Here is a 27380-nt window from a genome sequence, read left to right as displayed (position 1 = left end):
AGCATATAAAATAATAGGCATGTAGTCCCTTGTTCACAAGGAGTTTAAGACCTAGCAGTTGGGGCAGTCACTATTTCCCACGGAGAGGCAGGCGTGCACTTACAGGACTCTGCTGCTCAGCAGCTGAAAGCCTGCCCCGAGCCTCCAAGAAGCAAGGTTAGTGGAGTAGTGTGCTTAGATGGGGAAAGAATGTGTTTATAGAATTTAGCCTAAGTTCATCATTGTTCCTTCTTTAAACATACAACATCAGATTGTGGAGATTCAAGTTTTTATATGTATTTATAAAATGTATTTTGTTTAGGAAAAAGTTGGATTTTATGTAATTCAATCCCTCGTTCACAGACATAGGAAGCTGTAATAGAAAGATGGTAATTTTATAAAGCATCTAATAGAACATTACAAAACATTTTAACATGAATTTTCAGTATACTAAAAATAAGTTTATTATCAATGATTTAGATTATTTTTACTTATTTTAATTCCAAATCAACCTTGCTTTTATATTTGAATAAAGCTTTCTGAATTTCCCAGTTTTTAAAAAAACTAACACTTATAAGGCTTTTCATTTTTTATAACAGAGTGGGAAAAAAGCAAAAATATGGCCGATAATTTCTTTGCCTAGATTATCTCAGTAAACATTTAAAAAAAAGAAGCAATATGTGTACATGGTCAGAAAACTCAAAATGTTCATAAGTATGCAAATTGAAAACTAAAAGCTTTCATTCTTTCCTCTCTCCATTTCCATGCATTCTAAGGCAATCATTCTCCTTCCCCCACTGCAGGCTTTTTAAACATAGTCTGAAAATGTCTCTGCCTAACTCAGGTTCTGCCACCCATAAGAAGGCCCATGGCAAACTGGAAGGGCCTTCCCCACCAACGGTGAGGCACTCTGAAGCCTCCAGCTATGGTCTGCTGGCACCTCTGCATTCGTTCCAGGCCTACTTTCCCGGGGCCTGTCACATGGATTCTCTCTCTGGAGACTAATGAGCCTTGGAAGCAGTGAGGACAAATACATCAACAGTGCTTTCTCTTTAAGCACCTGTGCCAATGTTTTTGTGAGATAAATTTTAGAAAAATTTCTCAGCTACAGGGAATATTTAAATTTAATAGATATTGTTAAATTGACTTATAATAATGTACTAGTTCTGCATCCCAACTTATATGAATGCCTGTTCCCCAATGTCCTTATCCTCACAAATACAATTTTTAACCGTTTACTGTGAATGATGACAATTTCTGGTATATTTTGCATTTTATTTTATTTATTTTTTTGAGACAGAGTCTTGCTTTGTTGTCTAGGCTAGAGTGAGTGCTGTGGCATCAGCCTAGCTCACAGTATCCTCAATCTCCTGGGCTCAAGCAATCCTGCTGCCTCAGCCTCCCAAGTAGCTGGGACTACAGGCATGTGCCACCATGCCCGGCTAATTTTTTCTATATATATTAGTTGGCCAATTAATTTCTTTGTATTTATAGTAGAGATGGGGTCTCGCTCTTGCTCAGGCTGGTTTCGAACTCCTGACCTCGAGCAATCCACCCGCCTCGGCCTCCCAGAGTGGTAGGATTACAGGCGTGAGCCACCGTGCCCAGCCTTTGCATTTTATTTAATTGGAAATGAGGTTGCATATTAGCCATTATAATTTTTTAGTGGATTATTTATGTCTTTTGCCTATTTCTATTGGTTGTATATTATTTTTATTTTTTAATTTTTAAGAGTTCTTTGTACTTTAGTTAAAATAGTTTTATTCATTCAGGCGCTGTTCGAGGCACTGGGTTAAAACAGAAAACAGAAAATCCTGCCCTTAAGGAGCTTATATTGTAGTGAGATACAGGGAAAAAAGTATATGTATACACATACACATGTGAAGGGTGACAGGTGCTATGGAGAAAAATACAGGAGGGTAAAAAGGACGGAAAGTTATAGCGTGTGTATGGGATGCTATTTTGTACAGAATGGTCAGGGAAGGCCTCTCTGACAGAGTGACTTGAGAAGACACCTACCTGAGGGGAAGTAAGGAAGTAACCAACATGAAGATCAGGGAAAGAATATTCCAGGCAGAAGAAACGGCAAGCAAAAAGGCTATAAAGAGGGAAACGAGTCGCCATCTTTGCGGAGCAGCAAGCAGGTGGACAGAATAGAGTTGAGTGAGCAAGGAAAGGGGTCAGAGTAGGGACAGATCGGCTAGCATCTTGTAGGCCACAATGAAGTCTTTGGATTTGGGGCTGTGTGAGATGGGAAGCCATCAGAGGGTTCTGATTTGGCTGGAGGCGGTAGGAGAAGAGGTCAGCCAGGAAACCTTGAGATAATACACATTAAGGATAATGCAAACATTTGTTGTAACTTTTTCTAGTTTGAGTTTATATGGTGTTTATATTTTTTTGGAGGGAGGGATAGGAAGGATATATGTTAACTTTCTATCTACTATAATAATAGCAATCTTCTTGTTTATATCTTGTTTTTTTTTATGTTATACAGACACAAGATTACAAAATCCCCTAGTACTTTATATTTTCATTAAAATTTCTGATCTATCCAAAATTGTTTTGTGGATAAGCAGTGAAACAGGTTAAGAACACTGCCTAAGGATGCGCAAGTTATTTGCTGCAGAAGAATGGCAGGTTGACGGAGCAAGGCATTGAAATTCAAGGGACTGAAATTCAATCAAGCTATGGTGGTGCATGGGAGGTACTGAGTCCTAGAGGAAGGGGTCTTTGTCTAATTTGCACAAAGGTGCTGTATGAACTAGTGGTGGCACTAGAGAGAGAGTTTGAGCTCTAATTCATTGTTTCAACACCAGGTACTGAATAATCCATCCTTCCCCATACTGATTTAAAATGCTACCTTTATCCTGTTAAATATTCATAGCTTCTTATGTCTTTGGCAGAACAATGGACCCCATTATGGTTGAAGTTTGCTATGTTAAAAAATTTTTTTCTTAAATGCATCCTCCTTACCAGGGAAGTCTCAATTTCAGGAGCCAGATTAAAAGCAAAATTTGGCACATTAGAAAGAACTGGTGCAGTTGGAGGAAGAATTCCTTAGTTTCAGATGCAACAGAAAAGCTTTGTTGTCTTTGCTTAAAGACTTTGGCCTAAAGACATCAACAGAAGTTATTTCAAAGAATTTTGTGCCAACCCTCTGAAAGGCTTTCTTATCTACCTTGAGATAATAGCTCAACCAACAGTCTCAAGTCCTACTGCTACGGACTCAGGTTTGACATCGGAGCACTTTGACTTGGTGAAAGGTTTCTTATGCAACTATTGTAGGAGTATGAAGGCTCTAACAATAGTGTAAGATTGGTGGTGGATGTACAAATACTTTGTGAATGGCGAAGCACTATATAGTGCATGGTCTCTTCAAACAAAAGCAAAAATCATGTCTTTTCAGCTGTGTTCCCCACTCCCCTGGCCCAGGTCCATTGTTACACTGTTCATGCCTTAGTGAAACAAGAAATAAGAACCGTTTTAAGCTTCTGCCAAAAAAGAAAGGCTTCCTTCTCCCAAGACAAATAAGCATAAAATATAAGCAAAATAGAAAAGATTCCTCTCTATGGTTTTATGCTTAGGAAAAGAGAAAACCTAAGACATCATAGGTCCTAATTGGTCAGGTACCCTTCTCTCCCTTCTAAAAAGAAGGGCCGGGTTTGAAGGAGATGGGGAATGGAAGGAGCAGTGGCAAAACAGCTTCCTAATAAAGTAGCTTTCTCAGATTCCCCTCCCCTTCCTCAGAAACAAAGCTTTATCCATATAATAGCCTGCTGTCAAGGCTGATGAAGAATTTACTAGATAGTAGCTAAGCCTATATTAAGAAGGAATCTAAATTTACTGTCCAGCCTCAGACTAATGGCTTTATGTGTCAATGCAGTGGATTGAGAAATGAGGAGAGCAGAGAGGGAGGGGATTTGATTATGTGAAAGATACAGATGTATCATTTTATACCATCAGTAGGAGAAGCAAATGTGAGAATGTTTGGAGAGCTGTATTTTGGTTAAGAGCAAATATTTCTAAGTTGATTATCTTTCAGATCCAAGTCATGTTTCAGTGCTTCAACCATATCTGCTTAAATATTTTTAGTTGAGACATACTTAGGATTTTCTGCTTTCCAGCAATCTTAAAGCAGTAACAGTGACAATTAGAGTGAAAAAAAAAAAAAATCAAGCACCAGTATGGAGGAACATAATCTTTGATATTTAGATATAAAACATAAAATTAGATACTTTTTACTGCTCTTTTCTACCAATTTCCTTTCCTATCCCCAAGGCCAGGTATAATTCATGCTTCCCTTTAGGTGTCCACTACTTCATCTAGGCCCATTCTCTCTCAAATTAGTTCATGCTTTAAAGTTGTATTTTTATTCTGACCTCCTGCTTCCTGAAATTTTCAAACAAAATTTCCTTTTATTTCTTCACTGACCTTTGCCCCCTCCAAGTCATTCTGCTGGTGATAGAATAATTATTCTGTTTCTGAAAAATTGCTAAACCCTGTTGAAAACCTTTTCTTTTCATTTCTGACATCCATATTCCTAATCAAGAGACCCAGTAGCAGCAGCGCCACTAGATTATATAAATAGACTAAGGGCTTGGTGAATAGAAGTAAAATCATTAAAATATAAGCCACATATACAGTTTTATCATCTGAAATTTAGAAAATTTGGTCTTGTGTATATCATTTTACCTACTTTTCTTTTTTTTTTTTTTTTTTTTTGAGACAGAGTCTTGCTTTGTTGCCTAGGCTAGAGTGAGTGCCGTGGCATCAGCCTAGCTCACAGCAACCTCAAACTCCTGGGCTCAAGCAATCCTCCTGTCTCAGCCTCCCGAGTAGCTGGGACTACAGGCATGCGCCACCATGCCCAGCTAATTTTTTCTATATATATATTAGTTGGCCAATTAATTTCTTTGTATTTATAGTAGAGACGGCGTCTCACTCTTGTTCAGGCTAGTTTCGAACTCCTGACCTTGAGCAATCCGCCCGCCTTGGCCTCCCAGAGAGCTAGGATTACAGGCGTAAGCCACCACGCCCGGCCCCTACTTTTCAATCTAGACCACTTACTGGAAGGTTGAAAACACCTAAAGGAATGATTGGCTATTTTATCTTGTTATAATCCTATCATAATGGTTCCAAGTCCAGGATATACAAATTTCTAGGGTAAAATAACTCCTGTCTGCAAAATTAAGTCATTTATTATCTTAATTTGCAAAAAAGTAGATGAAATGTTAGAAGCACAAATTTAACAAATACTATTTTATTATTTACAAAATACATGGTGATCATAAGAGTACATGTTACAAATTACAAAAAGGAAAAGTACAGGGAAAAGTAGAGGCAAATGGGTTAAATGACAACAAGGTACCCATTTGTATGGAGTCTGTTTAGAATAAGACAGTTCTTCATTAAAGTTAGACAAGGCCATGAATAAGTACATTGGTGTATAAAAAATGTGAGTTACTTAGAGATAGCCTTTACCAAAAAGTAGAAAAGCCTTGGTAGTGTATCTAAATGTGTCCTAAATTAAACTATAGCATATACAGTTCCAGTGTTCCACTATACAACCATTGCTTTTAGGCAGTAATCTGTGAGAGACTTGACTATCTTACTAAAAGAGCAAAGCCTCAGGACTAGTTAGTTAGCTTCCCTACCTTCCATAAGGCTTTGTTCAGATGACTTTGGAATGTGGTGTCAAAAACCCCATTCATTTCTGCTGCAAGTTCCCTCAGAACAGACACTGTGGACTCATCACTGGTATTCAGAATCCGCACAAAGAATTTATTCCACAATTCACCATCTTTTACCCTAAAAATATATAAAACCATTTCCATCAAGATTAGGCATATGAAAATTAGAATTCTTTTTGTATTTAACTCAGTGGTACATTTATGCACCAAGATGACTTAAGAAGGTAATACCCAGAACCCTAGGGTTAGAGATCATTCAAATAGTCCTTTGAAAACCCAGGGAAGAACTACAAAAAAGGCTGCCATAGTAGGAAAAGCCATAATACAATGTACATAAAGAGAAAGAAGTTCTCTCATCTCAGTCTATAAATTTCCTGTGTACTAAGATGTAGCACTTTTCTAGCACTTTTCTTTTACAAATAGAAAGGAATTTTATCTCCTCTAATTTTTGTAGCATCTAGGACATTAAAAACTACAGCTCCCTCCCTCACCCCAATGGTTTATCATCTGCACAATTCTCTGACAACCCTAAAGTCGACTGAAGTAATTGCTGCTTAAATCTATGTTTATACCTTCGCTTATTATTATTTTCTTTTTATCAGAGAAACTTCTATTATTGTATAATACAGGGCTGTTAGGAAACCACAACTGACCCCACCTGTTTCTGCTTGCATTACCCAGACCTGCCTGGACCACCACTACCTGGAGATGCCTAACTCTATCCTATATGTTGTACATTAAATCCCAAGTCTATTTTAAAAGTACATGTAAGAGGCAAATAAGACTGGCCACGTTCTGAATTAAATAAAGAAAAAACCACAATTCAATTGTTCAGAGGGGAAAATGGAAAAAGGGCATTAAATCTTCAACAGTGAATTTTTTTTTAAGCAAAGAATGTACCAATAAGTGATAGATTGGTAAGTTTATGCTGGGAAGTTATTATCTAAGATAAGCTAAAGTAGAACACAGGTATTTAAATAGGTTTTATGAGCAGGCTTCAGAGAGTACTAAGGTTCTGAGACAAAGCAGCTCTTATTCAGAGAACATTTACTTCTTCACCAGGAAATTCAATTCTCTGATTTGGTTCTACCACTCATTAGATAAATAAAAGCCTAAAATTAGTATATACTTTAGAAATGTAACTCTCTTCTAGAAATGCTTAATACTTTTGATAACGATAGCTATTAAAAGGGGTTTTAAGACTAATATCAACTGGTTAGAAAATTATCCTCACAAAATGTTTCTTTTAACACTTTGAAACTGAGAAGCTTCCATACTATAATTGTAGTCTGTATGAGACACCTAGATTCATAATGCTGTCCTGAAGTCTGAAGAGTTTGAGTCTTATTTTTAATTAGCAATTCCTTCATCCTACACTAGGTGCTCCGCTGATACTCTAATGAAAACTGGCTGGAATTACTGGACTCATGGCATTTGGATTAAGAAAACAAAGGCTGCCAAAGCAGAGAAAGCATCCAAGAAAAAGAAAAAATTATGTGGACAGGCAAAGACCCTGAAATCACCAATACTTACTCAGAAATATTTTGGCTAAGTTTCCAGAGGGACCCATCCCAGAAGACCTGTAGGTGTTCCTTGAACAATAGTAAATGTGCTAAATCTGCTATACCAAACAGGTCTACCTGAAATCACAAAAAGTACCATCAGCTAAAATAATCCTGTGCCTCTACCATGGCAGCTTATTTATGTGGAAAGTTGAAAGGTATTAATAATGCTTAACTAAGTTTATTTTATGACATACATTTTTGTAGACTGTTCCTTACCCTTACAGTAAAGGGAGAAGCTCCCCGAAGAAGTGATAGAGCCAACTCTAGGAATTATCCTTAAGAACAAAAGATGACAAAATACCTGGACTATCAAATTCAAATTTGTAGACCTACTAGATTTATATGAACTCCAGCTGTGATCTAAATGTGGTCCAGATGACGAGTTCAGGTTCGTGCTACACATTCAATCAGCAAATGCCTTATGTCTAGGGCTGAGTTAGAAGGAATTTTTGCATATAATGCCACCATATAAAACACTTTACATTTGTCCTAATGTTCTTTTTATATACATTATTTCATTTAATTCTCACAACAATTCTCATGTATACAGAGCACAGACTGTTATCCTTATTTTACAGAGATGATCATAGAAAATAACTTATAAAAGATCACATGGATGGTAAGTGGTAGAAATGGCCCTGGCACTAGGTTACTGAGTTAGTCATGTTTGCACGTGTATGTGCATATTCTTCAGCGTTGTAACAGAAAAATGGTACGTTTTGTTTGACTTGGTGATATCTGAAAACTAGGTCATCCATTCTGGGAGAGTCAATACCAGTAAACACTAGCTTTTACAGCTTATCTAGACAATAACGAGATTAAGAAACCCTCTCCATATTTGCTCAGGCTGGTTTTACACTTACCTGGTACGGAGAAGAACAGTTAGCCAGGATCTTTTGTCCTTCCAGGATCTGTACAGTTCGAAAGCCACTGAGGGTAAAAACGTCTAGCTGCGCCTTAAGGTCAACACTGTAGGAAAAGTCTATTATCTTCAAAGCTTGATTACAATCATGGGGATCGTCGATTCTGAGCCCAAATTTAAGAGAAAGAGATAATAAAAATAGGCCATGAAAGAAGCTGCATAGCTGGTCTTAAAAGAAAAAAAAAAGTACTGCAGGTATGTTTTTACTATGCCAACAGCTCCCTCCAGTGGTTAATTGTGAAAATGCACCTGCAAGAGCAGTGGCAGTGTCCACCCAGACAGGGAAGGAATGTCAAGATCAGTTTGGTGACACAAAGTATATTTAAACCACAGTGCATGGTCACCAAACATTTATCAAGTTTCCATGTCATATAAAGTAAGTACTGGAAGGAGAAGCTTCTGCCCATACTGCACACATTAACATGTACAATAGCAATGATTTATATACTGACATGAATTATTATATGACGGAGGAAATTAAGCTTTTATAGTTGTCATTGCCTTTCTTGTTTATTATTCTAGATAAGCTTGCCAAGTATCACTCAGATTCTTCCTTCTAGGGTTTAATGAAAAACAATACAAGTCTGTTTTGTTTGTAAAGTGCTACATACATTGTAAAATTTCCTGTTTCTATTGAACTAACACCATCTATCTTATTCTTTCTGTAATTCCAACTCTTCTTAAAAAATATTTTATAGGCCGGGCGCGGTGGCTCATGCCTGTAATCCTACCACTCTGGGAGGCCAAGGCGGGCGGATTGCTCAAGGTCAGGAGTTCGAAACCAGCCTGAGCAAGAGCAAGACCCCGTTTCTACTAAAAATAGAAAGAGATTAATTGGCCACCAAAAACATATATAGAAAAAATTAGCCGGGCATGGTGGCGCATGCCTGTAGTCCCAGCTACTCGGGAGGCTGAGGCAGGAGGATCGCTTGAGCCCAGGAGTTTGAGGTTGCTGTGAGCCAAGCTGACGCCATGGCACTCACTCTAGCCTGGGCAACAGAGTGAGAATCTGTTTCAAGAAAACCACCAATTCACTATCGATTAATTATATTTTCCTTGGGTTTATCTATTCCATGCAATAAAGCAATCCTCCAAGGAGATATAGGAACTATTTACCTGACAGAAAAGAATGGACTGTTTTCATGTATTTTTTGTCTGTCTGTTTTTCTCAATTAGTTCCCTCAAACTCTTGACTGATACTGGTGCAGATCCTATATTCCTAAATACAGGCTTTGACTACTCCCATCACATACCTCCACAGCACAGAATTGTTTTTTCCTTCCCATTTTTCGTTGGCACAAAATACAGCTTTTCCTTTGGGCCACCATAAGTCTATATTTTTTAAACACTTTTAAAACTTGGGAGAGGTAAGAAAAATGTTTCTTAGATTAATAAAAAGAAGCATGAGGGTCTCTTAGCCCTCTAGTCAGTTACTAATTTACTGTGACCATGGGCAAGACATTCTTTTTTGGGTCTCATTTTTCTCACAAAAAATATGTAGCAACTAAACTAAGTCATTTCAAAAGGTTTTTTCTGGCTTTTAATTCCTTGCAAATCAATTAATTTCCTTGCAAAGCTTAATTTCCTTGCAAATTTCCTATCAAATTTGATACACACTGATGAAGTAAAAGGCAATGTCCCTTTAAAACCACTTTGGTATCAGTGTCAACAATAGTCGATAGCCACAGATGAATGCGCAACAGTGACTTTAGCCGACAGACGTGACATGACTTTTTAAATTTTTCATTTATCAAAAGAAAATTGTGAACATTTAAAAATAACATAATGAAAACATATATGTATATGTTGCCTATTCTAATTTACATTACAAGTAAAGCTGCCTGTAAAGTAAAACAAGCTTTCAGTGCTTTAAAGCTTTCCTCATCACACAAGAGCAAAACGATTCGTCGTCAATGCACAGCACAAACTATCATGTGGACTACGAGTGCCAGCTGTGGGCAAGGTTTCACGGCCGGTGAGCGCAGTACCGAAGTGGTTAATGCTATGTGCTTTCCCAGAGTCCCTGGTGGCTGAGAGAAGGGCTCTTCAAATACATAGACTATACGTACCTCTGCTTGCAATTTCCATAGCCCTGAGAATTCTAACACTGTCCTCTGAACTCGTACTGTTGTGAAGTAGGGTGAAAATAAAAACTGTAACAGGGGTTCTAACATTTGGAAACATGGAAGGATTTCTGGTGGTCACAATGGCTGGGGGACCCATCCATTGGACCCACAATGGCTGGGATTTCTGGTGGTCACAATGGCTGGGGGAATAATGGGGGAGTGTGGATATAAAATATCCTGCAATACGTGGAACAGACCTGCACAAAGAATTGTCTCATCCAAAATACCCACGGTACCCTAGGAAAATGCTGCTACATTATGTCTAGGGAAGCCTTTAGGACTCAGCTATCTCAGGAAAGAAATTCTTTTGGTTATAATTGCAGAAATACATTGAGGGTTTTTTAATTTCCATGCCAACTATTTACAGTCTAATTCAGTCTGTAAATTAAGTAGTCAGAAGAAATGTGAAGAATGATTCCAGCTTTTAGTGTATACTGATAACCTCAGAAAGAAAGTTAACTACTTACCAGAGACATGGGGTTGAACAAAGTATCTTTAAACCAGGCTGCTCTATTCTAAGACTATGAGACCAATGATCACTGGTGTGCTGCTCCTTTAATTCTTTTCACAAAACAAAAATTTTGGACTGTTTTTGCCTTGTTCATTCCTGAACATTTTCTATATTTTCTCAGTTCTTAGTATTTGGACTTCATTTCTTATTTCTTGCTCTGTGCCCAACCCTTGAATCTAATGGACCAACTGGGTTTAATTTGAACACTAAGGCCCTTTTCTTGGCATAGTTTGTATTTGCAGTCTAGTTTTACCCACTTTTCTTGGCTAACATTGCAGTTAGGCCTGACTTAAGCTTTGGTCTATGAAACTGAGCAGTGCCTCAATTTTGCTGCCATCCCTGCTAGATCTGCACTGGCCCCATGCACAGAATGACTAGATAGACAATGTATTTTACATTCCTCAAAATATCCATATTTTATAATTCTTCTTGACATGAATCATTATAATACTCATGGTTAATTCTTTTATCTGAATTAACATATTTCCTCAATGTGTTTATTTCTTTGAACTCTTTTATTTTTTTATTATTTTTTTTTTCTATTCTATGATATTTTGTTAACTTTGGAACTCTTTTAAATACCATTCCCACTGATTATTGACTTTTAGGTAGCAGATACTCTTAACATAACGTGTTCCTTAATATGGCATTTATCAAAAGGCTTTAAAAAGTTGGTAACTATCCATGTTTTAAGAGAAAGCTGACAGAATCATAAGAGAATGAAAAGGACCAACCTGTTTCTGAGGATCAGACTCCGTGGACTCAAGTCACCATGGACTATTTCTGCTTTATGTAGTTTCTCCACTATTGTCAAAAGGTTATAAATAATCAACACTGTTATTTCATGGGTAATAAATTCGCCATGTTGGAGAAGATCCTGGAAATAGAAGGATAGAAAATTCACTATTTCTCAAATTGGGTGGATTGCAGTTATACTCAATACCTTGATAATTGCTGGTTTGTACTCTTCCTTGTTCTCTACTAGAATGTAGAGTCTGGGTCTATGTCCCAGTTTTAACAATACTGTGATTTCCCGTAAGATTGTAAGGATTTAATGAGATAATGGCTGAAGAGCATCAAGGATGAGCCTGCCAAATAACAGGTGCTCTATAACTGTTTTAAAATACTCTCATTCTAACCATTTTAGAGAAAACATATTACTATCAAAATCTGCAGCAAAACCTTCTTAAGAACATACCACAGAATAAAATGATATTTTGTGTCTGAGTTTTAAAAATAATCCAGGTGCAATGGTATGTTCCTGTAGTCTTAGCTATGCAGGGTGATGTGGCAGGATGGCTTGAGCTCAGGAGTTTAAGACCAGCCTTGACAACATAGCAAGACCATGTGTCAATCAATCAATAAAACAAATCCAGTGGGGGAAGATACAACGAGTGGTCATAAGCTGATGATTATCATAGTTAGATGGGTGTTCATTGTACAGTTCTGTCTACTTTTATGTTTGAAAATCGACAAAATAAAAAGTATAAAAAAAATCCCAGAGGCTTTTGGTCAAAAAATAACTTGGAAAAACAAAATGATCAATGCTTTTAATTTATAATTTAATTGGTCTATTTCTAGAAGATTGACAGAAATTTTGTACTAAATTCCTTTGCTAAATGGAGCACAAATCTTTCTACTTGAGGACATTAAATTATATTTTTAGTATTATTTCAAACCTGAAGGGTGAAGCAGTTTATATATTGGTGCCAAACAATACAGCCATCTTGGTATTGATAACAGCTGCATAAATGATCAAACTCCTCATTTAAACGTTCCTTTAACTTGAGCTTAATATAAAAGTCCCATGGGACAGGTTGAGAAGATACCTGTAAGACATATTTTTTAAATAAGTGCAATTAGAATTTATGGTTATGGCTGGCAGATTGAAATCACATTCCCTCCAGACCTTCTGATTCTGAATTAATAGGAAAGGGATATTTTAAAGAGCATAAATCTACAATAAAGGATACAACAGCAACAAAATTCTAAAAGGTGGGAAGAGAATAAGAAGTAACCACCACTTAGAAGACCCAAGGAAAACTAATTCTAGCAATGGAGAAAGCTGAAGAGCTAAAGAGCAACCACATTTATACTATAAGAGTATCTATCTCCCTATAGTATAATAACTTTGGCACCAATTACCTACGGAAGTACGGCTGAGGGTGGAGCTAAAACAGGGTGGCTGAACCACATTTCAGAGGAAGTTAGGACTGGGCACAGTGGCTCATGCTTGTAATTCTAATACTCTGGGAGGCCGAGGCAGGAGGTTGCTTGAGCTCAGAAGTTTGAGAGCAGCCTGAGCAAGAGTGAGACCCTGTCTCTACTAAAAATAGAAAAAAATTAGCTGGGTGTGGTGGTGAGCACCTATAGTCCCAGCTACTTAGGAGGCTGAGGCAGGAGGATCAGTTGAGCCCAGGAGTTTGAGGTTGCTGTGAGCTAGGCTGATGCCATAGCACTCTAGCCCAGGCAACAGAGTAAGACTTTGTCTCAAAAAAAAAGGAAGTTAGATCCCAGATTCCCCCTCATACTCCCATAGCCCAGCCCAGCAATTGCCTCTCCCCCATTCCAGAAGACTAGAAGTTAATTCCCTAGGGAGTATAAAATAGAAAGGCTCTGGACTAGAGGGTGCCAGGAACCACTGAGGGTGGGAATACCATATGGAAAACAGGAAAAAGTTTATATATCAGATGTTAAGATGCATCTCCCTGCCCTTCTCCAGACTAATTTCTTCATTCAGCTTACAGAAAGCCGGCAGCCAGGCTCATATGCTCCGAGCAGGAAATAAAAAGTCTTCTCTGAGGGATCTGATCAGCTCAAGAGAAAAGATCTAAAGATTGGGAGATTTTCCAATAGAATGGCCAAGCTAGACCATCCTATAGTGAAGTCCAAGCTATCAATGTTCCCCCATATACACGGAGCTTTCAATGTTTCAGTGTTTAGTGTTCCACACTTAAATATGAATAGACAGCCAAAAACTTGAAGAAAGCCTCTAGTATGAGATATCAAAACAGATAAAAACAAACAGGAGGGCACAGACCATGTAGGGAGAAAAAAATTTTAAAGCAGCATTACTATCTCAGAGAGATAAGAAATATTTCATCTTTGAAATGAAGAATAGAATGTTACAAAGAAAATTTTGAGAATAAAAAAAAAACTCTTGCAAACTGAATACAGATGAAAGAAGTTTAAAAAACCTGGTAAGACAACTAAAAATAAAGTTGACAAAAGACAAAGAGAAAATAAGAGAAAAAAATTAATATTTTTAGAGGTCCTGTCCAAGAGACCCCACATCCTAATAAAAAAGAACTATAGAATGAGAGAACTGAGAAAACTGAGGGGAAGAAATAATTTTTTCATTGAAGAAAATTTCTCAGAACTGAAGGAGTTGCTAATCAGTGGCCACTGACTGCTCAGTATATAAGTGACAACAAACTCATATCAAAACATGTAGTTGTGACATTTCAGAATACTAGGGACAAACATAAGATCCTATAAGGATCCAGACAGGTAAAAATAGCTTCACTCAAAGCCTCAAGACTCAGAACAGCAACCCCCTTCAAAAGCAAGGTTAGATGCCAAAAGACAATGGGGCTCTTCAAAATTCAAAAAAACTAAAAAAACTCTTAACTTAGAATTCTATATCCAGCCAAACTATCAATCAAGTAAAGATGCAGAATAAGGAATTTTCTGACATACAAGAAACTTTATGTCCCATCCCTTTCTTAGGAAGCTGATAAAGTATGTGTTCCTTCAAAATATAGGAGATTAAACCAGGAAAGAAGAAAATATGACATCCAAATATCTGGGCATCCAACATAAGAAAAAGGTAATGTGATACCTAGGCATGATGGTAAATGGAAATTTCAAGGTGATACTGTGTGTCAAGCCTAAAGTATAACTTGTATAGATTGGAGAAGGCCATAAAATTTCAGGAGACATTTCCTCAAAAGAAAGAAAATTGATAGAATACTTATTATGTTTGGATATACTGAGAAATTTATATAATAGCCTCTTCATTATTCATATCTAATTCTGGCCTATAATAGTGACTGATTTCTTGCTATTAATATAAGGAAGCTAATAGATTATTAGAAAGATCTGATGGTACCATGAGGACAGTTATTGTTTCAATCCACATTACTGACAAAGTAACTAAAATCACAAAGAATCAGTCCCACCTTTATTGTGGTTAACTCTCCAGAGTTTCTTGGTGCCACCCAGAATAATCTGTAATCTTCACATATTAGGTATTCTCGTTTAATGCAATAATCCTCACTACCTGTTGAGAAGGTTTGATTCCATTTAAAAATCACTGTGAACATATATAGCCCTCTAGTCTTTACATCCTGGTCTAAGGGCTAGCGGCACTGGTATATTTGCCAATTAGTAGCATCTAGAATACTTCTCAAAATCATTTGTTAAGAATTGAAAGAGGAGAAGACTTAATTCCTATTGTTACTGGGACATAAAGTTATTAATGTGAGAGCTTTTATAATGCTATTACTTACAATCTAGGAATATTTATAGTGCTCAAGCATCAAACTCAAGTACAAATAATCACTTATTTGTATACTGTTTATCCACAAAAGGACGTGCATTCAGTGAAACTTACGTAATTCAATTTCCTTCTCTATTTCCAACTTAGGCATTGGTCTGTCTTCTATAGAGAACACTGCAGAGGTGATTAACTCTGGTAGGGATTTTAGTAGTTGTCTGCGATACTGCAAACACCAAGGTGACTGAGTAGGGTTTTCTACGGGGGTAGAGAGAAAGCTGAAAAAAACATCACCTAAAAAACCTAATGCTTAAAATGAATATTATAATAAAGTGAGGGTCAAAAACAAAATTACACAATCAACACTGCTAATCTAACTACATTAATCATCTGTTTCAGGTCTTTATGTAACTGCATTTAGTTAGAAATTTATTCTAGACATAGCACAATTTATGGCAATTTAAGGAAGAAAAACATACAGATCAGTTTGCTAAGTATTCACTAGGTATAGGTATAGATGTTTGCTCACAAATGGTATGTTATGATCTTACCTGCTGCCTCACTAGTAAGCTCTAGTTTCTCAGGAATTTGAAGACATTTGATGGAGGAGGTGCTTGAAACTGAGGCAGAAGATCCAGAGAAGCCAGAGGAGTGTGTGGCTTCACCACTGTCTTCAATGATTGGGCTAAAAGAACCACTAATGAGTCAATTCTCATAGGAATAATAAATGTCAACTTATCTTTGTCACAATTTTATAAGTTTAATTTGTAAATTTTATGTTATGCTTTTATTTTAAAATAAAATTTAGTTTTAAATAATTTATAATTTGTTATAAATTATTTAAAAATTTGTTAATTGCTAGTTTCATCTTTAAAGTCTATTATTTTCCCAAATCAGAATCTAGGTAACTTCCTCTATTCTGGTTGACAAGCAATGCCCAGCATTACATTTCTAGATTTATGCTTTATTTACCTAATCTATACTAAATGCCTATTTAACACCTATTCTATACTCCTGAGAAATATTGATTAACATTAACACTAACTTTCTTCCTCTCTATCCCTTTTCTGGACTTTTTATTCTTTAGTAAGAGGGAAACTAAAACCATGCAACATGAATACATGGTAGCAAATGTGATTAAAAGTTTATTAAGAAAACATTTTGAAAATGCAGTTATAAAAGCACAAATTGGTAAATTAAAGGATATTCCTAAAACTGGAATTAGTTTGTTTAAATTAGCTGACTTTGAAACAAGGCTCAGTCCCTGTCTCTCTATGCCATTCCTTCATTCATTTCTACCTCTCTATCAAAAGATACTTTTTCTTTAATATAACTTTAGTTGTATATTTAAAATTAATATTGGCTATTCTACCATTTTATTTTATTTATTTTTATTAGAGCTATACCATGCTGAGATGTATCATTATTTTAAACTCGATATTATAGGAAAACTAAATGCCTCCTCTTCTCCAATCATCTACACTTTGCCAAGTTTCCTCAAAAATTCTATAATTCTCCTCAACTTCATCTCTTAACCATTAAAATTCACTTCCTTTAACCCTCATATCCAAATCAATCATTAAATCCCATTGACACTGTATCTGGGGCAGCCCTACTCTCATGCAAAGCACTTAGCACAGAACCTGGCAGAAAGAGCTAGGTAACTGATTACTATAACTGACAAGCACACATAGAATAAGAGAGCGAAAAATCAAGTTTGTAAACCTGTAATCCCCAGTCACCTGAGCTTCTTGATGCTGAGAGTTTGATGGTAGATAGTGCCACAAGCTGTCTGCTGGTCCACAGAGGTCTTTACATCGAGATCCTCTTCCTCCAGCAGTCTCTCTGGATCAGAAGGGAGATCCTTCAAGGACATTATCTCATGAAAAGGAGTGGATACAAAACGAGCCGCTCTGGCAAAGTCACAAGTGTCTTCTGGGTTAGGACAAATAGTTACATTCCTGAAACCTGTGATAATGGCATCCTCACTCAAGGGTTCAATTCCTGTAAATTCATCCTGAAATAAAAATTATGTAAAGTTTAGTGAAATATTTCGATGAACATATGAATAACCTATCTTTCTGACTTAGACACACATTAGATCAGTGACATAGGGTACAGAAGTAGTATATCAGAATCCTCAGGGAAAGACAATTTTAAAAAGCACATTAAAGTATTTGAGGAAAATGGTTTTGTATCATGAAAACAGTAAAAACTATACTTTATCAAAAAATACACCATGAGAATTCTCCACATGAGGAAAAATATTAGACAACAGTTTGTGCCCCAATCAATTCCAACTATGAACTAAGGCACTACTATTTTTCTTCTGGCTTTCACTTAGAAAACATTCTGATAATCTGCCATCTTTCTAGTTTTTATGTCTTCTTTCTCTATGCCACATACTTGTTTTATTTATCTCTTAAAGGTATGGTATGGAAAATATAAAATATAAAGAAAAACAAAATCACCTGAAACACTATTGCCCAATCTTATATTTTTTGCTATATTTAAAACATACCTTTGTCTTTGAAAGTAATACATGTATATATGGTTTTTAAAAGTCAATTAGTTTAAAAGGATAAACAGTCAAAAAGTCTCCCTCCTACATTACTAATCCCTCATCTCCACATATTTCTACTCCCCAGAGGCAACCGATATTATCATTTATATCTGGTAGGATATATGCATAAGCATATTCTATGTATTTTTAAAAGGAGTTTTAAAACAAGTGAAATTAAGGCCGGGCACGGTGGCTCACACCTTGTAATCCTAGCTCTCTGGGAGGCCGAGGCGGGTGGATCGTTTGAGTTCAGGAGTTCGAAACCAACCTGAGCAAGAGCGAGACCCTGTCTCTACTATAAATAGAAAGCAATTAATTGGCCAACTAATATATAGAAAAAATTAGCTGGGCATGGTGGCGCATGCCTGTAGTCCCAGCTACTCGGGAGGCTGAGGCAGCAGGATCGCTTGAGCCCAGGAGTTTGAGGTTGCTGTGAGCTAGGCTGACGCCATGGCATTCACTCTAGCCTGGACAACAAAGTGAGACTCTGTCTCAAAAAAAACCAAAAAAAAAAAAAAGACACATCTGTATATGTGAATCATTATTAACATCTTAATTTTCTTAAGATTAATTCCTATAAATAGGGCCAGGTATGGTGGCTCATGCCTATAATCCCAGCACTCTGGGAGGCCAAGGTGGGAGGATCACTTGAGCTCAGGAATTCAAGACCAGCCTCAGCAAGAGTGAGACCCATCTCTACTAAAAATAGAAAGAAATTAGCCAGGCAACTACAAATAAAAAAAATTAGTCAGGCATGGTGGTGCACGTCTGTAGTCCCAGCTACTTGGGAGGCTGAGGTAGGAGGATTGCTTGAGCCCAGAAGTTTGAAGTTGCTATGAGCTAGCTAGGCTAACACCACAGCATTCTACCCAGGGTGACAGAGCAAGACTCTGCCTCAAAGAAAAAAAAAATCCTAAAAGTAGAATTATCAGATCAAAAGGTTATAAACACTAGGGTTCTTTATACACATTGCTTAGTTGCCCCCTCAAAGAGATTATATCACTTTATATATTTACCTGAAGTATACAAAAGTACATATTTAATTTAACCCTTATGGATACTAGATATTAATTTTCTAGGTTATTACCAATTTGACATAAAGTTTGAATTTCTGACTCAATATTAGTAAATAGAGGTGGGAGGTACACCTAGAAGAAACAAGGTGTAGCTAAAAAATTCTAAGATAGACAGGTGCAGTGGCTCATGCCTGTAATTCTAGCAGTTTGGGAGGTGGGGGCAATAGGATTACTTTAGGCTGAGAGCTTGAGACTAGCCTGGACAACATAGAGAGACCCTGTCTCTACAAAAAATTAAAAAGTTAGCCAAGTGTGGCGGTACATATGTCTATAGCCCCAGCTATTTGGGAGGCTGAGGCAGGAGGATCACTTGAGCCCAAGAGTTTGAGGTTGCAGTGAGCTATGATAATGCCACTGTACTCTAATCCTGGCAATAAACAGAATGAGACTCTCTCAAAAAACAAAAAGAAAATAATAAGATTAAAGTAAAATAGATGTCTATAGTCTAAGTCTACATTTTATACAAATACTATTTATGACTCTATTAGTTTAGACATTTTAAATATGATTTTTTTTTAGAGTATAAACATTTTTAGAGCTAGGTACCTATTAACAAAATTCAAGTAAAAAGCTATAAAACAACAACAAAAACTAGATTAAGATGGATTCAGCTGAACAGCTGATCCTAGAACCACTGCAAACAAATCCAGCCTGTCTAAGCATCATGTTCTCTGTTGTTATTCGCCAGAATATAGTATGTAATTAATTACTCATTTACATTGTTATCTTTTCATAGCAATCAGTGGATTAACTGTATCAGAATCACATGGGAAAGTATTTAAAAATAACAAAATACATGCTTGGACTTCTTCCCTGGAAATTCCAATGCCATAAGCTGGAATGGGGCCTGAGCACCTTTAGTCATAAAAGAATCCTTAGCCTCTTCTGAGTTGCTGCTATATCTTGATCTGGGTAGAAACTGCATGGATATTTGCATATATAAAAATTAATCTAGCTGTATAATTAATATTTACACAGTTTACTGGATGTAAAATATACCTCAATAAAGGAGTAAATAAAAGAAAAATATGTTTTAAAAAATTTCTCCAAATGATTCATTCCCTAGGATGTGGAAAACACACTATTTTAAGTCACTAAAGCTACTGATCACATCTCTCCCATAAACATATTCAGTTGTCTTCAATCTCATGACAAGTTTTCAGATGCTAGTCTAAAGAGGATGATTTTTCTTCCTTAAAACTTTAATAAAATGGCAATAATAAAGGTTATTTACTTTGACGTGAAGGTCTATGCAGGGTCTTTTTATCCTAAGTACTATCATGCCACTAGTCCCTAGTAGTTAAAATACAACATTACTAAGAAAAAAATGGTTGGTTCACATAACCTCGGCATTGGCACAAAAGGCATTTTATATAGGAAAGAACAAATGTCCTTTGCTATGTTGGTTAAAAACAATGAAAAGTGCAAAAAGTCTTTAAAAGCAGTGATTTTTCCCCACTTTAAAAAATTGAGATATAATTCTCATACCATAAAATTCACCCTTTTAAAAGTACTTCAGTGGTTTTTACAAGGTCGTATAACCATCACCACTATCTAACTCTAGAATATTTTTATCACTCCAAAAAGAACCCTATACCCATTAGCAGTCACTCTCCATCACCCTGGCCTCCTAATCCCCTGGAAATCCCCAATCTACCTTTGCCTATTCTGGGTATTTCATGTAAATGGGATTATATAATGTGTTCTTTTGTATCTGGCTTTACTCACGTGGCTTAAAGTTTTCAAGATACATCCATGTTGTGATATCTATTGGTACTTTCATTCCTTTTTCATGTCAAATAACATTTTATTGTATGGATACACAACACTTTGTTCATCCATTCATCAGGTGATGAACTTTTGGGGTTGTTTTACTATCATGAATAATATTGCTATGAACATTTGTGTATAAGTTTTTTGTGTGAACATATATTTTTAATTCTATTGGGTATGTATCTAGGAAAGGAATACTGGGTCATTTGGTAACACTATGTTTAACATTTTGAGGAACTGCCAAATTGTTTTCCAAAGTGGCTGCACCATTTGACATTCCCACCAGCAACGGATGAATGTTTTAACTTCTCCACATCTTCACCAACACTGATTATTGTCCATCTTTTTTATTATAGTCATTCTAGTGGGTGTAAAGTAGTATCTCATTGTGGTTTTGATTTGCACATCTCTGGTGACTAATGATGCTGTGCATCTTTTCACATGCTTAGTTCAAGTCAGTGGTTTCATTTTTTTTTTTTTTTTTTTTTTGAGACAGAGTCTCACTCTGTTGCCTGGGCTGGAGTGACATGGCATCAGCCTAACTCACAGCAACCTCAAACTCCTAGGCTCAAGCAATCCTTCTGTCTCAAGCCTCCCTAGTAGCTGGGACTACAGGCACGCGCCACCATGCTGGCTAATTTTTTCTATGTATTTTTAGTTGGCCAATTAATTTCTTTCTATTTTTAGTAGAGACGGGGGTCTCACTTTTGCTCAGGCTGGTTTCGAACTCCTGATCTTGAGTGATCCTCCCGCCTAGGCCTCCCAGAGTGCTGGGATTACAGGCGTGAGCCACTGTGCCAGGCCAGTGGTTTCAATTTTAACCCTAAACTTTTGTGGATTTGATGAAACAATTCAGTAGCCCATTTAAATTAACTTAGGGAGAGTGTTCCTTACACAAACATCTGGAGATATATCTTCATTTGAGGTGATGCTTTCCAAAGTCTTGAGAATTGCAAGGGGTCTTCGTTGGGCTAAAACCTGTGGAGGATCTGCAAGAGGACTGGAAAAGAGATGTTTCATTGAGCAATTTTTTCTATTTACATAGATAATAGCAACCTCCGAATTCACCCTCATTTAAAATAACAGAAAACTTTTAAGTAAAAAACAAAGAAACAAACCTTTCATTCTTTTTTTCTGAAAGAAGAAACTCATCAAAAATGGAAAAAGGTACACTGGGACCTATAGAAAGAAAGACTAGATATATATTCTTGGAGTAAATGCTTTACTCTTCGAGACAATTAGATTAATTAATTAATGTTTTGTGTTGTTTGAAAGCACAAAGGCAATTTTTTTTATAATAAAAAATCTTAAACATATAAAAAGGGTCATTTAATAATTTAACAATTACCTAAACATAGATGATCTTGTTTCATCTAGATTCCCCACCACTGCCACTACTCCCAAAACCCAACTGAACAGGATTATTCTAAAGCAAATCCAAGACATCATATCATTTCATCTGTCAATATTTCAATATGTATTTTTAAAAGAGGCTTTTTAAAAAAGCCTAATCTCAAAACATGATGCTCACAAAATCAACAATTTCTAACAAAATCTCCATTTGGAAGTTTTATAATTTACCTATTCTTCTTTAAAAAATTGTTTTAAAAGTTTATTTGAATTGGGAATGCAGAGTTAAGATCCATATATGGTGGCTGGTTCACTCCATTTAGCAATTTTTTTTTCTATTTACATAGATATAGCAACCCCCTAATTCACCCTCATTTAAAATAATGGGAAACTTTTAAGTTTAAAAACAAACCAACCTTTCATTCTTTTTGAAAGAAGAAACTCGTCAAAAACTCTTATCTCTCTTTTATTCTACAGGGTTTTTCGGTAATTTTTTTGTTGAAGAAACTACGTTGTTTGCCCCATAGTGCTGGATTTTGTCAATTCTATCCCCCCCTATTGTTTAACAATGTTCCTCCATGCTTTGTATTTCCTATAAATTGGTAGTTAGAATTAGAGCTTTCATTTTTTTGGTTTTCTTCCAAAATTACTTATAAGTGAATATTCATGTTTCTACCACTTTTAACATGTTTCCGAATAGAAAAGAAAACCAATTTGAACATAAAATAGCTTTAAACTTTTATCCCTCCTAAAAACACTACATAGTAAGTAAAGATTATTTGGTAGTTAAATTAAAATTACATTTTGAATCAAATACTTTGAAGCACTGAGGAATCTTATGAAAACACTCTTTCAAATGTCTGTCCTATCTCAAAGCATATGATTATACTGAATTCCTTGATTCAAAGACATAATAATACCCTAGTCCCCCTCTCAGCTTTTTTCAATCCCTTTGTCATAATTAAAAAATATTTATCATTTGTTACATAATACATTTGTCACCAGCAAGTTCTTCACAAGGCTGTCAAATACAACTCACCTTTAGAGTGAGATTGTTCCTGCCAAATATTTTCCGAAAGTGAAGTTTCTCTGTGAAGAAAATTATTTTAAAATGTGCTCAATACCCTCAGAAAAAATTGCTTAAGTTTTAAAAGTCCAAGAAGATTTTCCATCAAATATAATCTTTACTTTAAGATAAAGAAATTATTCTACTAATGTCAATCCAAATTTTATTGATGGAACCTTCTATCATTAAAAATGTTGTAGAAGTATATTTGATAATAGATGTTAAATTGCATTAACAGTATAAGCAGATTATAGTATAAGCTGCCATTTTAATAAAACAAAACAAAAATAGAACACAAAAGGAGAGATAAAACAGTGTTATAGTAGTTATCTCTTGGTGGTAGAAATGGGTAATTTTATTTTTTAAAAACATTATGAAATATGCATTTTTTCAATGGAAAAAAATCAGCACTCTATCCTCCCTCATCAGCATGAAAATGTATGTTGTAACATATATTTTATAAATATATAAAGACCTATAAAAATCATGTCTCAATACTGTAAAAGTCAAGGAGACTTCAAGGCACTAGAAAGTCAAAGGTCGGTCTAAATGCCTCCTATAAGCATTGTCCCTTTCATCAATGTGTTCTTACCTGGCACAAGAGTTTACTAGACAAACCGAACTGGACAGAGTGATTCCTGGCATTTCCTGAGACTTGGAAGCAATTTGCAGTTCAGCTGTCTCTTTTGTGGGCACCTTCTCTTCTTGCTATTTGGATTAAATGAACAAAATCAATGTTCCTCTCATCCAGGAAATGTTATCTATTTTCACTCTCTAGCTCCAACATTACTTTTACCTCACTCTTTCCCTAGACATTCACTAACCACATAAAATGGCTGTACCACAAAAGTTCTTTCCAATAATTTATGTTCCTAGTATAAACTGGTACTGCTGTACTCAACTGAGTAGTGCCAAGGATATACTGAATTTCTTTAGTTAAGTCCACTTAAATGGAACATGATTAAAATAAAAAGCTAAACTCAGAATTAACAAAATTATGGTAAGTATAACTAAGAAATCAATATATTGCATCACTTATTCATAGGTCACAAATTCCATTTGAAGTCACCTGTTAAATTACTTTCCTGCTCAACTTTCCTACTACTAATAGTTAAGAAACTACCAGAAACTCTCAATGAGGACTGGGAGGACTTTTAGACTATTTAAGTTTATTTCAACCAAAGCATTAGTTTTGTGTATTAAAAAGAAAAATTACCTGATCACTTGCTCTTTCTTGCTGAGTAGTTTGGATTTCTTTTAGCTTCTTCTCCATTTCTTCAATCTGTTTCTGCATTTCTGCTCTCTTTTCTGCACTGGTCAATAGCTCAGCTAGAAACAGCAAAGTCACCTGAGATATTTTTCCTCCTAGCAACTTATTCTATTGAAAACTGCCTTTGGAGCTCATGTCCTCAACATATGTATGTTACTAACAGAGATGAAAATGACATAAGCGGAACAAGGTCTCCAACTTGAGGTCTAGACTCCTATTCTTTTATTCAGTCAATAAAAACCAAAATATGGACAGTGTGCCAAGCACAATTCTGAGCACTTAGGTTTCAGTGGTACATAATATATAGTCCTTGGTCATGTGATGCTAACACTCAAATTTGGGGGAAACACACACACAAATCAACAAGAAAATCAGTATCAGCTGGGCGCAGTGGCTCATGCCTTTAATCCTAACACTCTGGGAGGCCAAAGCGGAGGATCCCTTGAGCTCAGCAGTTTGAGATCAACCTGAGCAAGAGCAAGAGCAAGACCCTGACTCTACTAAAAATAGAAAAATTAGCCAGGCATCATGGCATGCACCTGTAGTCCCAGCTATTTGGGAGGCTGAGGCAGGAGGATCACTTGAACCCAAGAGTCTGAGGTTGCTGTGCACTACGTTGACACCATGTCAGTCTACTTCAGAGCAACAAAGTGAGACTCTGTCTCAAAAAAAAAGAAAAAAGAAAAAGAAAATCAGAGTCTACAAAACAAAATAAAATAGCTGATGTGAAAATGTGTGATGGGTAGGGGGATAGAGGGCTATTTAAGACCAGTGATAAGGCCAGATCGTTCTGATAAAGTGACATTATAAAGCTGTAACTTGAGTAACAAGGGGCCAGTCAATATAAAGTTCTGGGGAGAGGTTTTAGGCTAACGAACTAGCTGGCACAAAGGCCCTAATAATGCAGGAACAGGATCACTGTGTTCAAGAATCCAAAAGGCGGCCAGTGTGGTTATAGCATAGTAAGAGGGACAACAGAAAAAGATGGAGTTGGAAAGGTAAGCAGACACTTACGGTTTTTCTCATTTTTGTTTTTAGAGATATGGTCTTGCTATGTTGCCCAGGCTGGTTTGGAACTCCTGGGCTCAAGTGATCCTCCCACCTCGGCATCCTGAATAGCTGGGACTGCAGGTGTGCACTACCTGTAGCTAGGACTAGAGGTGTGCACCACGTGCCTGACCAAGTGGGATTTTGAAAGTTAAAGAGTTGCATTGTATTTTAAGACAATGAAAAATCATTGAAGAATTTTAAGTAAAGGAGTAACATGATCTGACTTTTTGAAAAGATCATTTGCTGTGAACAAAATGGATTGTGGTAGGGCAAGCATGAGGGCAGAAAGCCTAGTTGCAGTAGTCCAGCTAAATGATTGTGGTTTGGATTAAGGTAATAGTGGGCATCTTAGTCCCTTTGGGTTGCTATAACAAAATGCCATAATGAGGTGGCTTATAAAAAACTGAAATTTATTTCTCACAGTTCTAGAGGCTAGAAGTCCAAGATTAAGGTGCTGGCAGATTCAATGGCTGGTAAGGGCCTGCTTTCTGGCTCACTCATAGCACCTTCTCACTGTGTCGTCACATGGTAAAAGGGGCAAGGGGCCTCTCTTCTAAGGACATTAATCCCATTAGTGAGGAATCTGCATCCATGACCTAATCATCCCCTAATACTATCACCTTGGGAATTAGGATTTTAATATATGAAATAGTGGGAATGGAGATAAGATTTGGGGAATATTTTTGTGGTAGAGTTGACAGGCTTATTCATTAGATATCGGGGAATGGTAAGGAAAGAGGGATCAAAGATAACCTGGTTATTTTTTGTTTTAAATAACTGGGTGCATGGTGATGCCTTTTATTGAGATGAGGAAGTCTGAAGTGTGGTGTGTGGTAGAAATCAGGAATTCTGTCTTGGCTATGTTGAGTTTAAATGTCTATTAATATAGCCAAATGCACTAGAGTTCAGGTGAAATGTCAGAGATGGGGCAATAAATTTGACAGTCTGTGGTTGTAAACAGTATTTAATCCACAACCTAGAGATAGTTGTAGAAAGAGAAGACAATTGGAGTATTCTAAGACTCTGAACTAGTCTTCAGGAAGAAGTCCTATATGAGAAGAACAGTAGTAAAGGAAATTAAGAAGAAACACACCAAGGAAGAAGCTATAAAGAAGCATTTTATCAACTGTGCCAAATGAAGATCAGGACAAAGAAATGGCCACTGGATTTGGCAAAAATGTTTCTGGTGACCACGACCAGAGCTTTTTCACAGGAATAAAAGGAATGCTTCAGGAAATAATAAGCAGTAAAGACAACAAGACTGATTATAATTCTCAAGAAATTTTGCTGTGATGGGAAGTGTAAAAATGGGCTAATGGCTGAAGAAGAACACGGGGATAATGGAGGGCTTTTTTTTTTTAATGGGAGTATATTTGTATGATGATGATAATAGTTTAGAACAAAGGGAAAAATGTTGGGGGGAGGGGAGGGGAAAACTATAAGGGCCAAATCCTCGAGGTGAGGGAATGAGCTCTAAAAACCAAATGGATGGTGGCCTTAGATAAGAACAGAGAAATTTTAAACAATTTTAACAGAACGAATGTCAGATATAGTATATGGGTACAAATTATAAATAATAAGATTGTAGATTTGGTGGTGATAAGAAAATGGAGTTACCATTAGAATACTTCTATTTTCTCAACGAAGTATGAAGTAAAATCATACCTGAGGAGGAGCAGGGGTGAAGATGTGAAAATACGAGAAAAAATTAAATTAGTTGTTTAGCAAAGAGAAGAAATTCACCTACCAGGGAACTATAGACTGCTAAGACTGCTAGGCACTGGTGAATGCCCGTTTGAGATTTATGGTCATAAATTTAAGTGAGACCAGTATACACAAATGCATTTTTCTCCAGTTACATGTAAACTTGGGTGCAGGTACAGAATGCAAGCAGATAGCTGAATTTAACCAGGGTTGAGGATTTATCAGGTAAATACAAGA

General features: G+C 36.4%; 1 protein-coding gene across 1 annotated transcript in view; it reads right to left on the bottom strand.

Moving 5' to 3' along the window:
• Positions 1–4872: 4872 nt before the first annotated feature.
• Positions 4873–27380, bottom strand: part of BUB1B (BUB1 mitotic checkpoint serine/threonine kinase B) — a 50511-nt gene continuing 28003 nt past the window's right edge. The window contains exons 10-23 of the mRNA XM_012766393.2: positions 24336–24448; positions 23712–23827; positions 23093–23142; positions 21822–21882; positions 21598–21703; positions 17034–17308; positions 15843–15976; positions 15409–15549; positions 14975–15075; positions 12473–12622; positions 11528–11670; positions 8098–8260; positions 7203–7309; positions 4873–5787 (exon numbers count right to left, since the gene is read on the bottom strand). Coding sequence (XP_012621847.2) covers positions 5613–5787; positions 7203–7309; positions 8098–8260; positions 11528–11670; positions 12473–12622; positions 14975–15075; positions 15409–15549; positions 15843–15976; positions 17034–17308; positions 21598–21703; positions 21822–21882; positions 23093–23142; positions 23712–23827; positions 24336–24448 — 1835 coding nt within the window. The 3' untranslated portion in view covers positions 4873–5612. The remainder of the gene's footprint in view (positions 5788–7202; positions 7310–8097; positions 8261–11527; positions 11671–12472; positions 12623–14974; positions 15076–15408; positions 15550–15842; positions 15977–17033; positions 17309–21597; positions 21704–21821; positions 21883–23092; positions 23143–23711; positions 23828–24335; positions 24449–27380) is intronic.

Source organism: Microcebus murinus, chromosome 6, assembly GCF_040939455.1.
Source record: "Microcebus murinus isolate Inina chromosome 6, M.murinus_Inina_mat1.0, whole genome shotgun sequence".
In the NCBI taxonomy this organism is placed as follows: Eukaryota; Metazoa; Chordata; class Mammalia; order Primates; family Cheirogaleidae; genus Microcebus; species Microcebus murinus.
The sequence above is the reverse complement of the archived record's forward strand: the minus strand, read 5'-3'. Positions and strand labels throughout refer to the sequence as shown.